The 27,054-nt window shown below is 32.8% G+C and overlaps 1 protein-coding gene across 1 annotated transcript in view; it reads left to right on the top strand.

The window, feature by feature from the left end:
- Positions 1-27,054, top strand: part of Galnt13 (polypeptide N-acetylgalactosaminyltransferase 13) — a 560,314-nt gene that overhangs the window by 314,453 nt on the left and 218,807 nt on the right. Inside the window, exons 5-8 of the mRNA XM_046426955.2 lie at positions 12,832-12,998; positions 13,458-13,665; positions 16,198-16,368; positions 26,260-26,377. Coding sequence (XP_046282911.1) covers positions 12,832-12,998; positions 13,458-13,665; positions 16,198-16,368; positions 26,260-26,377 — 664 coding nt within the window. The remainder of the gene's footprint in view (positions 1-12,831; positions 12,999-13,457; positions 13,666-16,197; positions 16,369-26,259; positions 26,378-27,054) is intronic.

Here is a 27,054-nt window from a genome sequence, read left to right as displayed (position 1 = left end):
TTAATAATAAATTACATTCACATAATTTCTTTATAATTTTATTTGTGGTCCTCAGAATTTTTGCAATATAGATATCATGATGAGTTTACCTTAATTCAGATAATGACAAAATTGAAGATTGGAGTTTACTGGAAGATTGTAAATGGCAGATAAGGGAGACAATCATTCACAGATCTTGCCTGGGACTATTTCCAATATGTCCGAATAGGAATCATATCCCTCAGTAAGAAATGCATTAGAATAGAACATAATAACTTGCAGACCTATTTTCTTGTTTATAATCTTTCCTTTCCCTATCACTTGACTATTGATTTGTCTGGATCTAAAGAAATGGAAAAGCAAAATGAAGATGCAAAATTTTTTGAAAAATTTATATTTCTACACATCTAATTCAAATTATAATAATATAGAGATATGATTGGCGGGTTGACCTGATAATTCATATAATAGTCTGTTTTTTTTTATAATGTGAAGTTTTATTTATTCAATTCCTTATTAAATATATTTTTGTGGCACACAGGATGCTAGATTCTACAAAAATTAAATAAATAAGATAAACCTTCCTACTTTTCTGCTTTTAAAGTATCTCCTAATCTATAGAATTAGATTTATTTTAAAAGTTTTTTATTTCCACTCAGTAAGTGAAAATATTGAGACACATGCAATGAGTGGGCTGTGGAAGAGACATGAATAATTTTGTATGGGATTAGAGTAGGTTAGAGAATGAAATTCCCTGGCTTCCAACCTCAGATCCCCATGATATTATTTCAAACAGAAGCCAAGAAATGAGGCAGTATTGGAAATGTATTCTGCTGGATAACAACCCTTTCACTCTATACCCACTGATACAGAGAAAATAGAGCCAGGAATGGATCTAACGGATCTGATGGCAAATAGGCCAAGGATGACTATAGCCTACAGTTGGACTTTAAAACAGAACTATTTGGGGAAGATTACAATTTTAAAAAAAAGTTTGATATTTTTAAAAATTTAAATTACTAAAGAAATTAAGACATAGGAACTTACTCTTGGAAGACTTAACACATTATACATATAAATCAACCTAAAGAAACCCATGCTTTATTTTCCTTAAGGCCCCAAGCTGTTCAATTTTATGAAAAGAAGTGCTTTCCTGTTGCCCAAATTTTATTTTGCATGGGTTCTTTGGAACATGATGCAGTTTCTGTCTTTGGATATGAATATTTATTAGGAAATAGAAACCACACATAATTCTGCAATTATCATGTAGGAAACTTGTATTGCCAGTCTTTATTTTAATTATAATTATTAATCTTCTTTGATTCAGGTAGTAAAAGGTAACCACTGGCACAGTGAGCAGCAATCTAAACAAGTGTTGCCAGGCTTGATGTGGAGTTCTAAACCACTGTGTAATTATGGATCTTTGTGATTCACAGTCTCATCTTCTAGTCAATTTTTCTTTCTTTGATGTGGCATGTTGTGTTCCATAGCTTATCCAAAAACATCAATATGCTTTTGAAAAGGATAAAATCAAATTGTAACAGTTTATGTTCCCATAATGTGTGCATAGCCGAGGGGAAAGATTGTAAATAGGCATGCTATCTCACAATATTTCTGTGTTACAGACATTGGAAACATGATTCTATCCTCACATACTCACCCAAGTACAGCAATAGGATTTTTCTAAATATTTCTAAATCCACAGAAAATGGACAGAAGATTGGAACATCTGTGTACATCTAGGTGACAGAAGAGGTTGTAAAGGAAGTGGGGAACTTTCTGACTCTGCACACCTATAATTACAGAAAATAGTGTCAAAAAGAAGGTTTTACATATTTAAAAATATGTCTTTGGATTAAATAAATTTATGTGGCAGCTCTTAACTTTGACTTCACAAAGTATATTTTTTTATATCTAATCTACACTGTGTAAAACAAAAATCCCATTATCCACATACATACCCCAGACACTTTAATCACAATCTCTGTGACTGAAACCCTCACACTTAGAATTTTTCAATCATGTGGGGTAATTTTATCAGTAAGACAGTGTTTGGTGTCACTGATAAATCATTAATGAATTAAAAGGAAATAAACTTTCACTTCAAGTATTACTAATTCAGCATATCAATGCAGGGTTCATAAGAAATTCTGCCATGTTAAAATTTATGAATTCACTGCAAAATCAGATCTCAGGAACATGCTTTGATGAGTGGACATCAATTGCCATTGTAGTCTGCTACTTTTACTCAAAAGTTAGTTTACATATACAATGTGTTGGGGCTCAGTGGTAGTGCCCTTGCCTAGCATGTGCAAGAAGAGTCTGGGTTTGATTCTCAGCACCACATACAAATAAATAAAATAAAGATCCCTCAACAACATATACAATGTGGTCCCACAATAATATCATTTTTATAGTTCCATTTAGATGTTTACATGAAAGAAAACAATGTCTTCATAAACCAATATCATTTAAAAATTTGGTATCAGTTTGAGACAGGAAACATTAGTTAACATTGTTATCTTTAAAAACAAATCCCATTGGGAGGGATCCAAGATGGCAGGACAGAGGGAGCCAGCATTCTGCGTAGCTTCATGACCCGGGATTCAAGCAGTGAGAATACTGCTTCTCTGTGAGTGATATTCCTGCTCACCCACCCACCACCCCTGGCGCAGGAAGCACCATGCTGTCTAGGGCTCCAGGCCTCCGCATCAGAGTAGGTTTCCCAACTACTCGTCCATGCAGTACTACAGGGTACTGGAGTGAGACCATGGGTAAGAGCAGCACCCATGAAGAATATTTGGCCATCCACCGGAGCATAAATCACGGAGGACACCCAGAAGCTTCCTACAAGTAGGAACTCTGGCCACCACCCCCATGTGGACCCCCATCTACCAACGTGGAGCTTCCCTGGTCACCCCATCTTGGGATTTTACAGCAGCTGATAGAGTCCCCTACACGCAGTAGCCTACCTGCACCAAAGAACTTCACACAGGCTCTGAAGTCAGCCAGCACTGCAAACCACAGAGCTCAGCGCTGAACTCATTGTCCAACATCATCGCCCAGCTTCCCCCAATCAACTGGAAACCCCACCACTCAAAGCAGGAGCCTACATCTTGGGTCACCTTCATCACCATCTTCCAGGTACCCAGTTTCTAACTCCCCCCTCTCCCCAGCAGTCACCAACCTGGCACAATGACACCCTGGTTACCTTTAACATCCTTGGGGTGGATACCAGCTAACAACAGACGACCCCACCTATTGGATGAGAAGAGAAGCAGGAAAGATATTGATCTCCAACCAAAACAAGCCCTGTGTCTTCCTTCAATTTTTTTTCTTTTTACAATCCTTTTTTTCCCCTCTCTAGAAGGGAGCTTCTCCTACCCTCACATCCGCAAAGTATGTGAAACCATGACTTAGGGTTTTTGAGGAATGGCATATCTAAAAGGCATATTACAGTTGTGTTGTACATCCTTCTCATTCTTTTTATTATTTTAACTTTTCCCCACAAATTTCTGCTATTTAAACTTTTTAAAAATTTTTCTTAATATATATGTGTGTTTGTTTTATGTACTCTATTGTCTTCCCAATTACTTGTCTACCCAAATTTACTTTCTCTACCTTCTCCTGCTACTAATCTTTCTCTTTACATTTCTCTTTCACGTGTCCTAAGATATAATAATTCTATATCCTCACTTCCTACCTCCTTGGCATATCATCCTATTCCTCACCCCAAGATCTCTGTCTACAATCAGAAAATGGAAACCCTTTTAAAAACCCATTGAGTATATTGTAGGTAATAATTAATTTCACCATTTCTGTACATTGTGGCCAAACTGTAATGTTTTATTAGCAAACATTTGTTTTTAGGGCATATATTGTTATCTGATAACACTGTCCTTCACCTCAAATGAGAGGTATTGGATCCCTATAGGGGCAATATAAGGGTAGAGGGTAAAACTGGTAACTCCTAGGATCCACAGTGCTAGAAGGAAAGACACACAAGCAATATGAAAAGACAAGGGCAGAAAGTACCTGGAACAAATCAAGACACCACATTATTAGAATTCATGGCCAGCACAGCAAAAGAAATGACAGAGAAGGAGTTCAGGATGTTTATAATTAAAATATTCTGTGAATTAATGTATGATTAAGAGAGCAAATACAGGCAGCAAAACATCATTTTGACAAAGAGTCATATAAACAAATACAGGAAGCAAAAGATTACTTCAATAGGAAGATAGAGGTTCTAAAAAACAAAACAAAACAATAATAACAAAAAACAGAAATCCTTGAAATGAAAGAAACTATAAACCAAATTAAAAGTTTAATTAAAAGCATCACCAAGAGATTAGACCACTTGGAATAAAGGACCTCAGACAATGAAGACAGAATATATAATCTTGAAAAGAATGTGGATCACACAGTGAAAATGGCAAGAAACCATGAGCAGAACATTCAAGAAATATGAGATAGCATAAAAACACCAAATTTAAGAGTTATTTGGATGGAGGAAGGCATAGAGTTCCAAACCAAAGGAATGAACAATCTATTCAAAAAAATAACATCAGAAAATTTTCCAAAAATGAAGAATGAATTTTGGAAAACCAAACTCAAGAGGCTTGCATGATGCCAAATGTACAGAATTAACAAAATTTGTGCAAAACAGCAGATCCACACCAAGGCACTTTATAATGAAAATGACTAGCATACGGTAAAAGGAGAGAATATTAAAAGCCATGAGAGAGGAATCAGATTACATATAGGGGGAAACCAAATAGAATATGTGAAGATTTTTCAACCCAGACTCTGAAAGCTAGAAGATCCTAGAACAACATATATCAAGCTCTGAAAGAAAATGGATGCTAGCCAAGAATCTTATATCCAGCAAACTAAGCTTAGGTTTGATGATGAAATAAAAACCTTTCATGATAAACAGAAATTAAAAAATTTTAAAACTTGAAAGCCTGTATACAGAGCATGCTCAGTAAAATATTCCATGAAGAGGAATTGAAAACAATGAAAATCAGCAAAGGGAGGTATTACACTAAAGGAAAAGCTAATCAAAGGAGAAACCAGGTCAAGTTAAATACCAAAAATAAACAAAAATGGCTGGAAATACAAATCATGTCTCAAAAATAATCCTGAATTTTTATGACCTAAACACATCATTCAAAAGACAGACTGCTGATTGGATTTTTTTTTTTTTTTTAAAAAAAAGACCCAACAATATGCTTCCTCCAAGAGACTCAACTCATAGGAAAAGATGTCCACAGACTGAAGGTGAAAGGTTGGGAAAAATCATACCACTTACATGGACTGTGGAAGCAAGTAAGGCTTTCTACCCTTATATTACATAAAGCAGATTTTAAGCCAAAGTTAGTCAAAAGGCATAAAGAAGGATATTTCATACTGCTTAAGGGAACAATTCATCAACAAGACCTGACAATAATAAATTTATATGCCCCAAACATAGAGCATCTATGTTCATCAAACATACACTTCTCAGGTTCAAGAGTCAAATAGACCATAACACAATAATTCTGGGTGACTTTAACATACCACTTTCATGACTGGATGGATCTTTGAAACAAAAGCTGAACAAAGTAACTATTGAACACAATGATAATATCAATAACTTAGAATTAACTGACATTTATAAAATATTTAACCTTTCAATGAACAAATACACTTTTTTCTCAGCACCACATGTATCCTTTTCTAAAATAGACCATATATTATGCCACAAAACAACTCTTAGCAAATACAAAAAAAGTAGAGATACTACCCTACATTCTATCAGATCATAATGGAATGAAATTAGAAATCAATAATAAATAAAAAATAAAAGCTTGCAGACAAAAAAAAATGCTACTGAATGAACAGTGGGTTGCAAAAGACATCTAGGAGGAGATTAACAGATTCATAGAGGTGAATGAGAACACAGATACAATATATCAAAATTTCTGGGACACTATAAAGGCAGTGCTAAGTAGAAAATTCATTGCATGGATTTCATTCCTTAAAAGAAGAAAAATTCAATAAATAAATGACCTAACATTACATCTCAAAGCCCAGAAAAAGAAGACCAAATCAACAGAAAAGCAGTAGAAGACAGGAAATAATTAAAAACAGAGCAGAAATCGATGAAATTGAAACAACTGAAAAAAAAATTGACAGAACAAAAATTTGACTCTCTGAAAAAATAAATAAAATTGACAGACCCTTAACCATGCTAATGAAGAGAAGGAGAGAGAAAACTCAAGTTACTAACATCAGTGATGAAAAAGGAAATATCACAATGGACACTAAAGAAACACTGAAGATAATTAGAAATAATTTTGAAGACTTGTACTCCAATTAAATAGAAAATATCAAAGGCATTGGCAAATTGCTAGAATCATAGAATTTCCCCAACTGAATCAGGATGATATACATGATTTAAACAGACCAATTTCAAGTGATGAAATAGAAGATGCCATCAGAAGCCTACCAACCAAGAAAAGCCCAGGACCAGATGGATACACAGCTGAGTTCTACAAGACCTTTATAAGTGAACTAATACCAATACTCTTAAATTTATTTCAGGATGTCCTCTTTTACCACTTCTATTTAACATAGTTCTTGAAACACTGGCCAAAGCAATTAGACAAAGGAAAGAAATTAAAGAGATACAGATAGGTAAAGAAGAACTCAAATTGGCACTATTTGCCCATGATATGATTCTATACCTAGAAGATCCTAAAAAATTCCACCAGAAAACTTCTAGAACCTATAAATGAATTCAGCGAAGTAGCATGATACAAAAGAACACCCAAAATCAAAGGCCTTTCTATGTATCAGTGACAAATCCTCTGAAAGGGAAATGAGGAAAACTACCTCATTTACAATAGCCTAAATAAATAAATAAATAAATAAACTTTGGAATCAATCTAACAAAAGAGGTAAAAGACCTCTACAAGGAAAACTCAGAATGCTAAAGATAAAAATTAAAGAAGACCTTACGAGATTAAAAGATCTCCCTTGTTCTTAGATAGGCAGAATTAATATTGTCAAATGACCATACTACTAGAAGCACTATACATATATAATGTCATTCCAATCAAAATCCCAATGAAATTCCTCATAGAAATAGAAAAAGCAGTCATGAAATTCATCTGGAAAAATAAGTGACCCAGAATAGCTAAAAGAATCTTTAGCAAGAAGAGTGAAGCAGGTGGCATCAGGATACCAGACCTTAAACTATACTACAGAGCAATAGCAACAAAATCAGCATGGTATTGGCACCAAAATAGACTAGTAGACCAATGGTACAGAATAGAGGACACAGAAACTAACCCACATAATTACAGTTATCTTGTATTAGACAAAGGCACCAAAAACATACATTGGGAAAAAGGTAGCCTCTTCAACAAATGGTTCTGGGAAAACTGGAAATCCATATGCAACGAAATGAAATTAAACCCCTACCTCTCACCATGTACAAAACTCAACTCAGAGTGGATCAAGAACCTAGCAATTAAACCAGAGACCCTGTGTCTAATAGAAGAAAAATAGGCCCCAATCTCCATCATATTGGATTAGGCCCCTACTTCCTTAATAAGACTCCTATAGCTCAAGAATTAAAATCAAGAATTAATCAGTGGGATGGATTCAAACTAAAAAGCTTCTCAGCAAAAGAAACAATCAGTGAGGTGAATAGAGTGCCTACATACTGGGAGCAAATTTTTACCACTTGCACACAGATAGAGCACTAATCTCTAGGGTATATAAACAACTCAAAAAGCAACACCAAAATAACAAATAACCCAATCAATAAATGGTCCAAGGAACTAAACACACAATTTAATCACTAGAGCTTCCAATTTAACATTGGAGCTTTATACTCTGCTATGTATATTAAGCAATATCTATCACATATTTTGGATGAAACCTTTAAAAATACCTATTTTAATCTTATGTGAAAGATATACAAAGTGAGTTGAAACGTGGTGGAATTATTCTTTTAATATCACAACTTTTTTTTCATGTTATCTGAGAGAGGAGACCATTACCTAAGTCACATCTATTTATTTTATTTGAAGAACTTAGACACGTTTTTCTCAAATGATTTTCTTGTTTTGTTGGTTTTCAATTATTTATGGAAAAAAATTGATGAGTTAAAAATTCTGCCTGCTGAAATACTAATGGCATGTTCATTTTTTTAAGAGAGAGAAAGAATTTTTTAATATTTATTTTATTTATTTATTTTAGTTTTCAGTGGACACAATATCTTTATTTTATTTGTATGTGGTGCTGAGGATCAAACCCAGTGCCCCGCGCATGCCAGGCCAGCACATTACCACTTGAGCCACATCCCCAGCCCACGGCATGTTCTAAAATAAACATTACATGGAGTACTTTTTCTTCAGCATGTTAATCAAAACATTTTATTTACCTGTTCTGAGATGTACATTTTTTTTTCATTTTGCATGTCTAAAATCATGATGAGTTATATAATCAATAGTTAGTTATAATATTTTCAACCAGTTGGAAAGAGATACATAGGCAGTATTTCTTAAGCATGTGTGAACATGGTTCTTGCTGCTTGTATAGTCTTTGTGTCAGTTCAGTTATGTGTACTCTTTATATGTGTTGAAATTGTCAGTTGACACTTCTTCATATTGATTGCATTATGATTTAGACTAGAATAAAGAATTGTCTTAAAAGAAAGGCACAAAATTACAGCAAAGTTAAATTTCATATGATGAAGCAAACATTTTATTGTTAAAACATTGACTACAATTCTGTATTTTTATTTTTTATCTCTTTTTGCTAATCATCAGCTAAGCAAGTTATGTAATCTTGCTTTTTATGTCAACTCAGGACCAACTGTGTTGGCATCTCTAAGGATCTTGTTAGAGATGCTGAACCGTGGGCTCATCTCAGATCTACACATCAGAATCTGGATTTTAACAAAATCCCTATATAATTCATTTTTACCTTAAAGTTTGAAAATCACTTTATATAAATTTATAAAAACTTTATTGTACCATGCAAGATATCCACAGAGTAAAACTTTTATATTTTACTACTGAGATATGAACTGAGCACTTGCCTCCCATCTGCTATGCAATGCAGCTTGAAACTGGTGAAAAAAATCTTTAAAAAGCACCAGGACACTATGTGGTTGACTCAAAAATTAAGCATGGCAATATTCATTGACATCAAGTTCCAAATGAAAGCTCTTCTGTAAGCTCTATTTAACTTAGGTATTTGTTTGGTTGCTTTTGTGGTACGGAAAATTGAACCTAGAGGTGCTGTACGACTGAGCTACATCCCTAGGCTTTTTTTTTTTTTTTTTGAAACAGTTTTTCTAAGTTGCTGATGTTGGCCTTGAACTTGTGATCCTCCTCCCTTAGCTTCCAGAATAGCTGGGATTACAGATGTGTGCCAAGGCAACCCTCTCTCTATTTAGGTAGTAAATAGATTCTACTGATAAGAGAAAATTGTGCTATAGTTTATTTGGCAGCATTATTTTTCTTTCCAAGTGGTACATAAAATCATGTTGTAACTTAGAACACAATGACTTTGATAAAATACAAACATTAACACCAGTGCAATATATCACAAATCCATTAGATATCATAAAAATTATAACTCTTGTTCCTAAGGATGTGTGTATTTGAGATAACTGGATAAAGTGACATAGAAAATATTTAATGTGTATAGTTTAAAATTTATCCTACTAATTATTTTATTATTAACTAAGTCTTCTCTGATAAATGACATTTTCCAAAGTTATTGCAGTATACTTGAAAACTTAGATGTAAACCTTGAAGTATTGATATACATAACTATTAGGAAATGATTACTATAATCAAGCTAATTAAAATAATCAGCTCAATGTATCACTATAATTTTTTGTGGTAGGAAAGCAAGATGAATTCTCTTAGTACAATTTAAGTATATAGTGCAGAATCATTAATGTAATCATCGTACTATACATTAGATTTCTAGAATTTATTCATCTAATATACTGAAACTTTATTCTCTTTGATGAATGACTGTTTATATAAGAAGAAGAATTAATAAACCTATTATTCACATTTTATTTTTATGCTACATTAAATAATGACAGTGGATATTTGCTCTAAGTTAATACAGTAGCTACATTAATAGTAAATTAGCTCATTATAACTTTGATACATATAATGAATATAAAATTAACACTTGTAAGTGAATTTTTAACCACAAAAATAAACTTGATAAATGGTTTAAGATGTTGGACCTAAATATCTGCTTTTAGTTTGATATTTTAAATAATTTATCTATATTCATATCTCATCCATATGTTCTTAGTTGGCATTTAGTGTAACAAATGAAATTTCTATTTTAAAAAAAGTCACTTTTATTCTAAATGACATTGAGAACACTTTATTCACTTAAAGTCTTGGGTCAAGTCTGTGGTTGCTGACTATTAGACTGTCTACATCCTATTTTTTCCAAATTTAATGATTTATTTATGATGATCTCTGTCATACTTTGTGCATGGCATGCTGAAAGTAATGGGATTTTTTGTTAAGGCAGAAGAGTAGGTTTTGAGGACAGTGATAGAATTAAAGAGCCAAGCCCATCTCACCTACCTAGATGGCTTTCTCTGCCACATCATGTTGAGCTGCCTGGAGATACAAGTCAAATGATAAACAGGCAAGGGAGATCAATTGAATTTTACCACCAGAACAGGAAGAGATAGCTATGAGTTCAAATGCTTCTTCCAAAATTTACATTTTGATTTTCTAGGGCACAGTATCTTTTGTATTGTAGATACTTAGTAAATACTTTTTAAATAAAAATATGCTGAAAATTGTTATGATTATGGGTTATGCCCATTCTTAACTGAGTATTGTGCAGATTTCAATGAACAGGCCATTTTTATGCTGTTTTAAATGATTAGAAGATCATTTGAGACAGGCACACAATATATTCTGTTTTATTATGTGCCTTCATCTTCAACATTTTATTAGGGTTTTTCACTAACTTGTGAAGTAAACAAATTTTAATAATGCCACTTTGTGTTGTGTAATATAATAGGTTGTCACAAGTAGCAGGGGGTATCTGGTTTATATTATCTTATAGAATTATTTTCATTGTTTAGGCCCTCCGTACCTTATATTTAAAAAAAAAAAATAGCTTAACATGAATATACTTCTATTTTGCTCCAGATGCCCTGTGGAATATTTTGCACTCTATAATCATGATGATTTAAAATTACATGACAGAAATGTCTGATTGTTGACAAATTAATGGGGAATACCCTCTGCATGTGAAATCTGGCATGATCACTTAGACTATTTTACATATTATTTATCAAACCTACCTTTTTGTAGCAATTGCTTGAAAGGTAAAATCTGGACATATTTGGATGTGTAAGCAAAGTTGAAAATTTTTCTGAAATCATGAAGGTCAGAAATAATGACAATCATTTTATAGTTCTTCATGAATCTGTGTCTTCCTGAGACCAGCAGCATCTGAATTACCTGGGAGCTATTTAGAAATACAGAATCATGCAAAGGGTGGGGAGAGTCCCACCTTTCTAAGCTCAGGGACCACACAGGTCCACACAGTCTTCTCTGAGGAATATATGATAGATGCTGCTAGGAGGGAACATGTAACAGCACTGAGCAGTGAGACAACCTGCTTATACACATGCCAGCTGCTATCAGTGCCGGCTGCCCCCCACCATGCAGCATGGAGCTAATTGCCACCTTGACACAGGGGAACATACCTGTACATAGTACCCACAACACCACCACAAGGACCATGCCTACAGAGGTACACACCTGGGAAGGGTAGGGGTTCTAGATTGCCAGCGACATCAGGTAGGCCCCAAAGAGCAAGCCCCACAGAGAGAGACCTCACAGCACTACCAGGGACCTTTATGAGGACTGGCTCACCCTTGCCTCCACAGAATCACCACCAGTAGACCCAGGTTCCCCAGAACCTCAAGCACAGAAATGTATGAGGGGAGACTCCAAACCTCTGAGAGGTCTCTCACCACTACAGGCAGCTCCACCAGATCCTATTGACCACAGCCCACATGACCATGCAGAGGAGTGCCACCAGCAGGTGGATTAGCACCAGGCATCCCAAAGAGGATGCTGCCATTGAGCCAAATGTCAGCCCTCCAGGCGCTGGTGAAGGTCACAGCGCACTCTTTTCCTCAGGCGGTGTCCATGCATGTTAAAATTTCAGAAGTGCTGCTAATCAATTATTTTTTTCTGATCTCCAGTAAACAGGAAATTTTAGGGACAAGATCTTGACTCCCAAACCTTGTCTTGAAATTAGTCATGGTTTATGGCAGTTTCAAATGGAATCGAAATCATACATGATTTGATTCTAGAACAGAAAAGCAATCTCCATTTTACATGCTTTAAATCCCTGTAGAATCATGTCTATTTATGTTCTTGTGAATTTTTGACTTATATAATATTATTTTTTTTCCCAAACAAAGAATAAAAATTACAGCCACTAAATGAATTCAACTGTCTCTGTTGTACTGGGTCTTTTATTGACAGTCTCAGAATGTTATTTTAGCTTTCTCAGATTTTTTTTCTTAGACTTGTGGAAATCATGCTGCTTTGTTCTCTGCAGGAGTTAAAATAAAATATTAGTAATTATGCATATTTAATTTTCAAAAGGCCAAGTGATTACTCATAGCACTTTTTAAAAAGGAAAATGATTTCAGATATTCATAAAATGTTTCCTTGGTAAGGGGCTTTCAAGTCTAAAGTTGTGTTATTATGAATACTTTTTCTCATGATGATCAGAATGAAAAATGAGTTTATTAACATTCTTCTTATTTTTTTCCAGATGCAAGACAAAAGTCTACCCTGATGAACTTCCCAACACAAGTGTAGTCATTGTGTTTCATAATGAGGCTTGGAGCACTCTCCTTAGAACTGTTTACAGTGTTATAAATCGCTCCCCACACTACCTGCTCTCTGAGGTCATCTTGGTAGATGATGCCAGTGAAAGAGGTATAAAATATTGTTCTTGTACTTATTTTATTATAAAGCTTTATTATGATCAAAAAGATAGCCAAGCAGTGATCTGTATTTTGCTTTATAATCAATCAACATCCTATCAAATTTTCATCAGTATATTTTGACAGTGTTCACTCCAGGAAAAATTAACTAATTCAGTTTTGTTATTATTCTTTTTGGCCTTTATTAACCTAAGAGATCAGCCAAAATGACTTTCAAATATATTTCTTTTTTCCCCCATCAATTGCTTATATTTAAAATTTATATCACTGAATATATAACATTAATTGGCTAGTGAAATTTCTTATATTATTTTCCCTAGTGCCAAAAAAAAAATTCTAAGATTTGGTCACCATTTCTGTATGTTGTATTTCTGCCTTGAAAGTATCTCTACTCTGTATTAAAAGTTTCAATTTTTTTTGAAATAAAAAAAATTCTCATTGCATGTTACAGATTTTCTCAAGTTGACATTAGAGAATTATGTGAAAAATTTAGAAGTACCAGTAAAAATTATCAGGATGGAAGAGCGCTCTGGGTTAATACGAGCACGTCTTCGAGGAGCAGCTGCTTCAAAAGGGCAGGTCATAACTTTTCTGGATGCACACTGTGAATGCACATTAGGGTGGCTGGAGCCCTTGCTGGCGAGAATAAAGGAAGACAGGTAGGGATTCCTGTGTTATGTCTGCATGGGTTATGACTGAACCTGTGAGGACAGTTTCAGCTGTCCATCAGAATTCTCTTCCAAGTTGCTATTTTCAGAAAGTTTACTTCACTGTTTTTTTTTCTTTTCTTTTCTTTTTTTAAATGTTTTTCTTTATTTAATACAAAAGATTGGCTTATTCATGTTGAACATTAGTGTTTAAGAAATAAATAATTCAAACCATAAAAATGTGCTGAATATTTACTTTTTAAGTGAAGGAAATCAATTTAAAATAGTACAATATGTTATAAGCACATTTCCAAAGCAAATTTCTGTGTCCTCACAAACCCAGTGTGAAGTAGGTAATGTAGATGTTCTTATTGGTACCTTATAATACGGAGTAATAAAGAAGTTACATACCTTGTGCCAGTAGTTAGCAGTACTGGGAACAATTGTTTAGTTCTTCCTACTCTCTCACCAGTGTTCGCTTACTGCATCAGTGCCCTCAGTCAGAGTCTAGTTCAAAATCACCTTGAGGTTTTTAAGAATAAACACACACACACACACACACACACACACACTGCCAAAATAAATCAGGATTTAAAAAATCAGAGATCATAATTTTAATAGTATTGGCACTTTCTACAAATAAATTGTGAAATTTTAAAACTGAGTAACTCTCTACAAAAGTTAAGAATCCTCATACATATCTACATTCATTTCTGATGATGAAGCTTAATGAACATAACTAACACTAAATGCCATCTGATGCAATAACAAAGCATTACATACCAAGTCATTTATACATTTATCATATATAGTAAAAGAGTCTTTCTAGAATTAGTTTTTAATTAGATGCTCCAGTGAGGGGCTGCTTAGTCTGAGCTTGTTCAACCATATCACATAAATGGCAGGATTTGGAACTTGCCCAGGAAGATGAATAGAGGCTGTCAGTAAAATGAACCACAGCAGTTCAAGAAAGCAGTGAGAACCTTTTAGTCAACTGAAGGTAATACACAGCTAATAACATTTTGTGTGTTGTACAGTACCCACAGGAGAGTAAGACGGGCAAAGTAGAATGAATCTGGAACATAAAATGCATTACTGGCAACTTTTCAAATGTTATACTGCTTTGTAAATGCATGCATTTCACATTCAACTTCAGAAATTTTTTAATATAATGTTTCATTATGGTCATACATTAGGCACATTCATTTTTACTAACAATGTATTTGTATTACATTTGTATATAGTGAACTTCTATCTCTTGTCCTGATTATAAATTCTAATATTGCCATAACTAGATAATAAAGTCTGTTCAAAGTTATTAGATCTAATTTTTTCTTTCTCCAAGTTAAATCTAATGAGGAAAGAAAGATAATTACTTTGTTGTGTTTAGCATCACCAAGAAACTTTTCCAAGGCCAGGTGCATCATGCTGATTTCAGAGAACTTCAGGGTTGGCCAACAGTGTGAAACATGAAACTAAGTTAATAGTTTTGATGATCCTAGTGTTACAAAACAAGAAGAAATAATGGGCAATGCTTCATTTCTTTCTACATCTATGGGTTACTTTGGAGCCTGTTTGTATATTTGTCTCCTACCCAGTAAGAAAAACACCTCTGTTTTTCAGAATTAGCTACAATCAATGCAATCCTGGGGAGACCTGAACTTTTAATTGTGTAGATGACAGAAAGTTTAGCCCACAAGAAAACACATAAACTTGGAGTAGGAGAAGAGTGAGAGAAGGCAAAACAGATTAAAAGTGTACCTAATGATTTCCCCAAGTAAAGTGTTCTAAAACCTACCATCTTAAAAGTTACTATCAAGAACATAAAACATCCTGGCTTTCTTCTAACTTTAGGAGTAGGAGAAAACATGAGACTAAAATGGCTAATGTTTCCCTGTCTTGAAATTTCATCTGGATTGTTGACAATTGGAAATTCTTAGTTATAGGACAGTTGACTCAGAAATTGTCATAAACCTGTTTTTCTTCATGGGAAGCTTTACTTATTCTGATAGTTCGTGACGTTAATTGTTTCTGTTTGTTGTGTTTCCTAGTAGGTGTTTTCTTCATGAAGATTTTCTTAGAATCCTTACTTTAACATGACCAATCCAATTTGAAAGGCAAATTATCAGACCAATTTTTTAGCATCCATTTCCCTCTCTCTCTGTATTCTATCACTTTTCAGTGGGCTGTAGCTGAAATGATGCATAATCTCAAAATGAATCTACTAATCATGCTGTGGGTGGAGGTTTTATAAGAAATAGATCATTCTTACCCTGCTGAGTTAGTACTTGGCATACACTTGGAAATCAACTTGAAGGTCAATTCATGTATTTGATTAGATTTTACATGATAACATAAAGTTTACCATCAGAAAGATATAATAAAAGGAAATAATTTCCTAGAGAAAAAGGACAAAATAAAATTAAGGCATACTTAAGTCACAAAATAATTAAATTATATCTTAGCCGCTAAAACCAATTTAAAGAAGCTAATGTAGTATTTAAATGATCGTTTATATGTAAACTGGTTTTAATTTTTCTTCAGGAAAACAGTCGTATGCCCCATCATTGATGTGATTAGTGACGATACCTTTGAATATATGGCTGGGTCAGATATGACTTATGGGGGTTTTAATTGGAAACTAAATTTCCGCTGGTATCCTGTTCCCCAAAGAGAAATGGATAGGAGGAAAGGAGACAGAACGTTGCCTGTCAGGTAAGTCATACCAAAAAATGAGTAGCATGGTGTTTCTAAAAAAGTTAAATAATATTATAAATTTTTGTTCTAATATTTATCATTCTACAGTCCTAAATTTATTATTCCTGTGTATACATACATGATTGTAAAAGGTAAAATGTATGCATATGATATTAAATCTACTTTAAGTTAATATGGGAAAACTGAACTATTTGTAGAAATGCCAGATATGATTTAAAGGTTTATGTATTCTTATATTCAAAATATATTTACTACAAATTTTATGTGACAGGAATGTGCAACACTGGATACATCAAGGAAATATATGTCTTATTTAGAAGTTTATACTTCATAGTAGACATATTCTCAAAATTGAATTAACAAAAAATGTTTTGGTACATATCTAAATTTATCATCCTTTAAATGGTTATCTTCATTTAGAGACAATGTAAAGAACCATATGGAAAACTTTATTAACAATTTTGAAGGATTTATTGTTGGTTTCAAATTACTTCAAATGGCTATTTATTTGGAATATTTTTAGTAAAATATTTATGTTCCCTTAATAAAAAAAGAATATTATGCATATTTGGTTGTCTAGATAAGTATTATTATCACAAAAGTATCACCTTCCTAATTTAACACATTGCTGTGTACTTCTTACCTACAATCAAAAATTGGTTTCCTAAAAATTTTTGGAGGAAATATTCACTAATTTAACTCTTTAAAGTTGAATTTGGCAAATCATCATTCTATTGTAACAATAGAGAAATATCCTAAAATTCTAAAATAACATACATATAATCCATTCTATTAAAAATACTTTCTGGCAAACTACTGAGAGCATGATCTATTCATTGTTAACTACTTAATAATCAAAAACTAATCTTAAAAATTGTCTAATAGAGGAGAGCAGCTCTAATTACTTGTTATTGAGTAATAAAAAATTATGAGCTATTAACTTCTTAAGGAAATACTACCCCATCAACTAGAATGGAATGTGACTCCTAAAATTTGCATAACGACAAGTAAATGATCATGTCAATATTTAAAGCATAATTTAGTGGTTTTTAAGTCTTGTGTCATCATCACTTTCACCCAGTTCTAATAATAGTTACCCTTAACAACCTGAGTAAATACAATGTCTCATACATAATACCACCATTATTAGAAATCCTCTTTAGCTAGATCCTGGCTTCATTTAGTGTTAGCTGGTTTTTAAGCTTCAAAGCCCAAATGAAAAATATCAAAATGCTTGGCCAATGCACTTAAATATAAGTAATGTGTTTATTGATTTGAAAATGAATTTTATAAGGATACACATTTGTACTTGTTTTTAAAAAACAAGATTTTTTAAAACTTCATTTTCTCAGAGTCAAAAGATACATAATTAAGGTAGCTATCATTCATAGTACGAAATTACTGATCTGATTCATTGACGTAAAGATCTACACAGAAATCAACCATAATTACTAATTTTTCATTAACTAAAACAAAAGATGAATCACCCAGCTCTCTGTATTTAACCAGAATTCATGTGGTTTTATTGAAGTGAGAACTGATAAAAGTCTCAGCATTTTATTTGCCTAGTAACTACACACCATTTCATTTTCTAAAATACTGAAGAAGCTAGAGGAAGAGAACTGGAGAAACTGCAGTGTCTGCTGAAGTTTCTAGATTTTTATTGCAAAAGGTTAATTAATTCACTGGCTCAGTTGTAACAGCCTGCAGGTAATTTTCATCAGCATAGCTGTGATGTGAACTTTCTTTGTACTTGTAATCTATTACTTGAAGATGTGATCATTTTTCTCACATTCATACAAACAGATAAATCATTCCAGGTGTTGGAGATAATTTTTTTCCCACATGATTAACAGAATTCTGAATAGCTAAAGTGATTAAAATGAGGTTAAAATTTTAGTTTTCTTAGTGGATTGCTTCATTTCAAATGTCACTAATGACAGTACTTTGTAGTCATCATACTTGGCTGGTCATCATATAGAAATACAATCATGTATCTGCAAATAGTACCAACTTGAACTGGTGGCCTACATTCAGTGATACTACATTTAGAGTCCAGCTAATAATGGTTATACTTATTTTGGGGGGGGTCAGTCTCTAGTCCTTAGTGTTTTCTTTCTCATAATAGATGGAATATGTGAAGTAAGTTTTTAAATTATGAGTATGGAATAATAGCATGAGTCCTGAATATTTAGTCTGATTTAATCAGTAAAGTCTCTTGACATGTTAGTAAATTGTATGAGTTTTTAGGAATGTCTCAATTATGCATGCAACAATAGAGTACACAAATTGTTAAGCCAGAGGTCATAACTAGGAGCTTGTGTGCCAAAAAAATGCCTGGTAGTTGTGTTTTAGTTGTACTACGTAATGTTTTGTCTTTTCAAAAATTAGCATCAGTTGTAAATGAGAAGTATTAAATAATATCTGGGTTTCCAGCTATTGAGAAGTTAAAGAATCTTGCCACAATATTTCCTTATTCTTACTTGGCACCATTAGGTAGAGCTAAATAGAAAATGCCCATATGAAATTAACTGGAAAGTTTAGCCTAGTCCCTTAAAACTCCTATAAGTGTGTCTCAGACTCTGAGCCTGAGGGTCTGTTGCTACTTGTCACCATTCATATACTTGGAGAAATATTTCTCAGCATCTGTGTGCCAAGCAAAGTTGAGAGAAATACATTTACTGCAACCAATTGACTTTGCATGAATAACTTTGTTTGGCTTTAACCTTTTAAATGTGTGACCCTCAACTTGAGGAATGTTTGAGTTTGAAACTTATCAAGAACATTAGCCCTCCAAGAATACACATTTATGTTGCCTAATGAAATACAAAGAATAACAAAATGATTTGAAAATGCAGATAATCCTACAAATCATTTAGTAAATCTGAGGACACTATATATATTTTTATTAACACAAAAATTAACATGATTTGGTTTAAGCTATTGAGATGAGTCTGATTTCACAGGCAAACATACTTACACACACACTGGTCAGCACTGTGCTAGATTTTTCACATACAAACATCAATAAAGAGATCTCTGTTCTAATGTTGTTCATGCTCTGGCATTGGTCATATGTATGCTAGATGAGAGAGAGGGAGAGGCCTGAATATGAGGTCTGAGGGTGGCTCCATAGGAGTTAATTGTGTGTACTACTAGAGCGATGAATAGTTCTGGAAAAGAACCTGACTTAAATCTTATGGATTGCATTAGTCTTTTAATTATGCCCTATAAGTGACCCTTAATAAATAGTAATAAAGATATTCATTTTCCCTTTAATTTCTGAATGTTTAAAAAAGATTTCCTAATTAGAAACCTACTGGTTATTTTTCAAATCTGTTTAACTTTTTTTACTCTCCATATCTTACTTTATGGACACTTACACTTTGTCATTATTCATATTCTTAATATGATTTCTTTCATTCTTATGTGGAGTACCACGTTAAGCATATTCTAAAGTAAAACAAAGGAGTTTTAGATTTTTTATTAGTCCTTAGCTATTCTAATGAATCAAACATAAATTTAATTATTAGATTTTATTCCTGACATATTTTACTTACTTATTATACATCCCATTTTATCAACATTAGTCTCAACTCATGCATCTATTTTGTACTTATTTAGAATTAGGAATTTCTTAAAAATATCAAATAAATTAAATAGCATGATTGATAGAATCTTGAACTGCAACTGCTGTGTCTTCATATTATTAAAGGCTCAGGGTGTTCATATGCATTGTCTTCTGAATCCTTCTAGTGTTGTGATCACAGAAGAAGTATTGAATTAGTTGGGTAGGGTCAAGTTTTTGCAGGCTTCTCCATTTGAGGAATTGATCCACTCTTTTAAGTATAAAATAGGAATTTTCCTCCATGCCTTGTTTAACTCATGAAGTGTTGTAAACTATTTAATGAATAATATATTTGGCAGTAAGTAGATGATAAATTTATGGAACACACGTGTTGCAAAATAGATGTGAAAAGAACCTAAAAGTATAAAAACAATTAGCCAGCCACCTCTTTAAATATTTTTGCTTATTTCCTACCAGAGTACTTTTTTCCAGATTCATTTAAAATTTGACACTGATGATATTTATCAGTACTTCCCAAAGCAATTAAGGTATTCTTTTTCTCACAAATAAAAGTCTTAATGTCTGCTAAAGTCTCACTTACTTAGCTCCCCCACTATTTATTTGGCAGCAAAACTGAATTAAGGTTTATTTACACTTTATTATTTTTTATTTTTTACCAATTATTTTTTTTATTTTTTAACCTATACTCTTTTCATATGATGTATATTTTTCAGAACTTAGCAATTTGATAATATAAAATTTGGTTTTTATGAAATTTGCTTAATAATATATAATTGGTTTCTTGCTACCTCCTGCTAGTGCTGTGATTCTTCCCTCCTCCAAAATAAGAAATTTTTGTCATTGTCTTTAACTTATAATTTCTCTAGTTAGTATAATCAATGATAAACATTTTATTCTGTAATTTCTTATGTAAAAATTAAGTATCTTATACTTAATAGTAACTAACAGTTCGTTTCTAATTTTAAATCTACTAGATTTTCTTCATTCAGCTTTTCTCAACCCAAATACTTTCATATTTGAGAAAAGAAACAAATAGATGTCAGCAAAACCTTTAAGATACTTCTATACAAATTGGAGATATTAAAATACTGGCATAGGGAAGGATCAACATCATGAACATACTAGAATCAAAGTGTGGAATATGATATGTCAAGAAATTTGTAATGTTTTGAACAACCCACAATAAAAAATTAAAAAAAAAAAAAAAAAAAAAAAAAAAAAAAAAAAACATCATGAACATAACAAATGCTTTGAAAGAAAAGATTTGAAATTGGGATGTTCAACTGTTTGATATTCTTAAATCCTCATATTAAAATCTAAAATATGTTGATTTCAAGAGAGAGAAAAATTTTCATCTCAGATGGAATCTTTGAACCTATATTCTATATAGAAAGAGTATATTTATTTTATATTGTTTCCTAATGGTTTAGGGGATATTTTGCAAGACTTTTCTTAGCAGACTGTAGACATGAGAAGATAGCAGAGATCCCATAGAAAGATTCAGGAATGTGAATTAAATATCACATGTATATACTGAATAATGTTATCATATTAGTCAAAGCATTGTCATGCATCTGATTCCAGCTAGTATTATTATTTATTTTGAACCTTCTTAGGCAAAAAAGAAAAATCAAAGGAACTATTAAGTTTGTACCAACTATTGCACATCCTTTTGGAAGCTTGGGGTTGTATCAGTTTATGAAGATTATAAAAAGCTACTGAGAGAAAAGGTAGAAAGTAACTGCTTTTTTTTTTATTAGAAAGAGGGTCTTTAAGCACAGGTTAAGGTATTTAATTCACACACTTATTGGTAAATGGGTTCTTGGACTCCAAAACAACTCATTTTCCTATACTAAACAGAACTTTATATTTTTTCTCAACCTTTACAAATAGTATTGACTTCTTTTTTGTTTCATAGACTCTAAGGACTTGAGCAAGCTTCACTGCTCAGAGTTTAAGCCAGCATAAGCCCTTGAAATAAGTTTCCTCTTTACAGAAAGCTGCATCTTTATCCACAATTGTATGTGCAAATGATTGTGCAGTGTACAATATTCCACCAAAATTTTCACTTTTCAGCTGTAAAATTTTTAAATTACATACACATTTGACATTCACTTCTGCAGTAGAAGAGGGTTTGTGCCTTTGCTTTCTTTCTCTCCACTGAGCTCTCTGTACTGAGTGCGGTGGACAGGATGAGGCAGGAAGGGAAACTCATAGCATTTCATTTTCCTTTGGTTTCTACGTCTGGAAAATACTTAACCAAATAAAATCATTGTATTGTATAATGTAAAAATTCAGAAGTATGTGAAGACTTAAGTTCTTCAAGACACACTTTATACAAGTGTGATAATAATAAAATACTCATCTTTACCCATCATCTTAATTATGAATAATATTTGAGACATGTTACTAAAATAGACCTAAATACCAGTAGTCTAGAAATTGAGTTATTTAACCACTACAAATAACAGCCTATAGAATTTGGAGGGTTTTGGGAGGAAATAAAAATGAGTAATTAGAAAAGCAAAATTGACATCCAGGGAAGTGAGAAGAGATAAGGCACCAGCCTCATAAAAACAGTTATAGGCATGTGCAAATGATCCTCTCTAGGTAAAGAGCAGAGAAAGAGTAACATGCCAAGAGACACCCTTGAGATACCCTTCTAAAGACCCGTTTTGGACAAGAGAAGATAATTGCTAAGTGCATATATCCACAAAAACATTTTAGTGACATATCATACTCATGTGATACATATAAACTAAGAATATGTCCAAAGTCTTATAGCTAGAGAGGGAGGAAAAGGAAGGGATGTCAGTAAAAATTACAAAATGAATGGTCAAATCAGTAGAAGGAATGACCTCTATAGAACAATGAAATTCCAGAAAGAAATTATTACAGAAATGGGAGCAGGATCCAAGCTTCTTAGTTTGAAGGTCAAGAGGAGTTGAGGGGGTAGGTAGAAAGTATCCTTTAGATAAGGTTACCAGTAGAGGGAATAGAAACGTTATGTCCCTAGTTTGAATGAGCTGTGTAATGGAATGAAGATGTATTTTGGTTTAGGAGAGAACTTAACTGAGCATGTTTGTAAGCTCCAGGGGACAATCTAAAAATTCAAAGGCATAAAACTAAATGCAGTAGTCAGTGAACAAGTGGCTGACAGAGTATGCAGGAGAGAGCTGGGTGAAGAGCAGGAGTGTGAATGTTAGCCCACAGCATAGGAGCAGAGGTATTCTTTCCTGAAACACAAGAGGAAGTAGGGGGTCATGAGGAAGACTCAAACATATTGAGCTAGAGTTTGAGGGAGTTTAGACTTCATGCATATCCCTAATTCCAGGGTTCTTAAGTGAATTCAAAATTTTTGGAAAACATTTATTCAAAAATTAGACATGTATCAATAAACTTGGATAAAAGGATTATTATCAGTTTGTGAATTAAGCAGACAATCCAATCAATGACATGGGCTTGTAGTATAATCAGTTGGCCTTATCTCATTACTTTCCAGAGATGCTCTGGGTCTTAGTAGCAGATGTAGATGAAGTAAATGGTAAATTTATTCAGGCACATGGAATTACAGAAAGAAAATTGGGTCAGACAGTGCAAAAACAGAGAACCAAGGGTACTAAGCTTATTTTTCACTGACATGGTAGAACCTTGGAGAGGGGTTGGGAGGAGGGAAGAAAAAATTCCCTAAGGAGGTTATTAATATGAGAATATGAATTAATTAAGGAACCATAACTATTAATTAGGGATGAAAAACAACTTTGATGGAAATAGGAGAGGTTAATGAGTAGGAAGTTGTGTTCAGAGGCAGATCTCAGAGGCAATATGATAGATAAAAAGTAGTTATGAATTATTTTGCAACACAAAGAGTATGTATATGGGGAGCCAAAATTAAGTGAAGGACACTCATGGCTGTTGTGTGAATGACTAACATCAATAACAATAGCAAAGATAAATAATCAAATCTTGTTAACTCTTTTTGATGTGCTGGACACTGAGCTAAGTGCTTTACTTCTGTTCATTCAATTCATCTTGGCCTACTTTGTATTAGATGGTGTTTACATTGAGATGATTACCCACTCCCAAACTAGATGATTGATTGGTCAGTGGTTTTAATACTGTATGGACACAAACTTGAAAAACAAATAACCTCAGATAATTCAACTACAATCAAAGTTTGTCTTTTTTTAGAGAACTTCAAGCTGCATATAGGCACATATAAATAGTTCATTAGGGACGCTACAGAGCAGTCTAATTAGAACAGAACATGTAGTAGGACAATGACCATGGCTAAAGGGAGTATGTATTCTGAACCACAGTCTATAGACTGTGAAAGAGCCAATCAATATGTCAAACACAACACACACAAATATACATGCGTGTACCCACACACAAGCCTCTCTAAGATTACCTGTCTTCAGAAAATATAGAATTGTTTTTGCAGGATTTTTCTCTTATTAATTTTTTGCTACTCTTCAACTGAATGTGAATGTTATTTGAGTCTTTCTTATGGCCTAATATGGTTTATTTCTAGCCATTTTTTCATGAACTTCTCACATATTTATAGGAATAATGACCAAGAGTAAGATGAAATTGAACACATGCTTTTACATTAAAATGTGTTAGTATTTTATTTATAAGCAGATAAATAGATATGCTCTCTGAACTGATCATTTAAAATGCATCATTTAACATTCTTAAGCATTTGGTTGCATCATGATAGGATAATTGCAGCAATTTTTGTTGCTAATTTTATTAAATAGACTCTCTAGCACTGTATTACCTTATGTAGTTATTGCTATAGAGTTCCAAAACCCCAATCAGGTGAGGTCATGGCTACTCCATAATTACCATCTGTTTAGCTTTGTTAGTATTTCTCATTATAATTCAGAAGGTCAATGATACTGTTCATGATAGGAACCTAGCAAGACCAAAAGTAATAAAACAGCTCTGAGACTAAGCAAGGTTCTGCTACTCTAACTGATGAACAGTTAATTACCTGAGTATAAAATAGTGAGAGCACAGGGAGAAATAGAGAATTTTGCAATATGGTTGATGTCCAAGTATAATATTATTTGGTGGATTTTCAATGAACTAAACTGTTTAATTAGAAGACATGAACATAGCCTGTGACAGAGGATACAGTTTCAAGAAAACCAAAATAGTTGGTTCTTTAACATTCTCACAGACACGAGCAATAAAAATCTAAGTTATTAGATCAGTGTTTCTGTTCTTTAATAGTATATTAGAATTTCTCAGGAGCTGTACATGCTATCATGGGTTCTTACATAGGCCAGCTAAATCTGAATCCATGGAGGGAGGTAACTGAGCATGGATGTCTTTTTTGATAGATGCTTTGATGCTGCTAATGTGCTATGAGGTTGGAAACCACAATATTACAACTAACCCTTCAAAAATAATGATTCCCAATCTGGTTCTATTTGTGAACAATTTTTTAATCATTATTTCATACAGTTTATGTATAAAAACTTCTGTAGCTCACACATGAACCATTGTCCTTAATTAGTCTTTTTGAAAATTAATTAGACCTTTAAAAACTTAAGGCCTAATTTCTTGTATCCTGTAAGAAAACTTGAATATGAAAAACAAAAATAAAGGCTTTTATTACTAAGGAAAAGTTTTGGAATTTATGATAAAGTCCTAAAATGCTGAATAGCATACAGGATTTTTGTTTATCCATAGGTCAGATAATAAATTCTACCCTTTGACGTGGGTAAAGAGAAACAATAAGTACATGTAAAAATATTTTGTAACTATAATTAGATACTTATTTCATATAAGCATTTTATATAGCATTTACTTCTTTTCATATTTAATTAGAGTACGAATCTTTTCAGAGAAAAAGCATGTCCTTAGTTTCCTAGGGTTTATTTTTCAATGATTTATAATTATATTATCAAAGATCATGACTGTTTGAGAATTACTTCATCTCTTTAAAGACTGTGCAAAGTGACCTTACTTTGGCTTTCAGAAGGAATGTAGAAGCCCCAGTTTTAAGGGGTCAGTGTTCCTTCCATATAGCTCTTTGATCACATATAAGACAGAAATAGACTCATCTAAAGTGAGTTTATAGAAAATGTGAAATAAAATGTAATTTTTAAATCTTAAAACCTCTTGCAACTTGTTTTTGTGTTTCTAGTTTGAACTTTTAAAATACTAGTTTTTTATATTTAAAATGTCAAAAAATATTTGCTACAGTCTCCTTAAACACCACACATTGATTTCAAAAGATATTCTTTTGTTTTTGTTTTGTTTTTGTTTTTGTTTTTTTCAACTAGGACCCCTACTATGGCTGGTGGCCTATTTTCTATTGACAGAAACTACTTTGAAGAGATAGGAACTTACGATGCAGGAATGGATATCTGGGGTGGAGAGAATCTTGAAATGTCTTTTAGGGTAATTGCATTTTACTTTGTTTTTTGTTTTTTGTTTTTTAACTCTGAACATAGTATGCTGTAGCATGCACATATCAGACCTAGTAATTTGCTGTCAAATTTTCTTTTACTAAATGATGAAATTTACCGTCAGTTGGTCATTTTAATGCTTACTTAGAAGCCTTGTTAGAGTCCTATTGCATGAAATATTTGCTATAAAATTGGGATTTAAAACTATTTTTTAAGTTTTCAAAAGTAAGTTTTTTATGCATAGTAAAAGGAAAATAGGGGTTTCAATTGCTTTGTTTTTTTTTAAATGAAATATTACTCTGAAATCATTTCATGTTTTGGAACTGAAGCTTAAAAATGTTTGTACAATTGGAATTTGCAAGTTCTGCTTTAATTTGTTTTCAAATAACTATTAAGATCGATTTATTGTCAAAGAATTCTAGATAATTCTTAAAGTAACATGAGAATGTTGATAATTGTAGACATTATTATTTGATAAATCAGTTTGAAAAATGCAAATTTATTTAATGAATAATCTTCCTAGTATATAAGTATTTAGGATTACCCTTTCTTCATAAATATGATATTATGAAGTAAATAATTTTAATATTTATTACATTCAAAAATTTAAAAGAGTGACAAATGTTCCTTTATGTTAAGAAATAAGGGCTAGCATATTTTTTCCTTCAA

The sequence above is a fragment of the Marmota monax genome, unplaced genomic scaffold (assembly GCF_021218885.2).
Source record: "Marmota monax isolate L192 unplaced genomic scaffold, Marmota_monax_Labrador192_F-V1.1 WCK01_AAM20220418_F8-fsc00048, whole genome shotgun sequence".
Taxonomy (NCBI): Eukaryota; Metazoa; Chordata; class Mammalia; order Rodentia; family Sciuridae; genus Marmota; species Marmota monax.
Note: the sequence above shows the minus strand (reverse complement) of the source record. Positions and strands in the feature narration are given on the sequence as shown.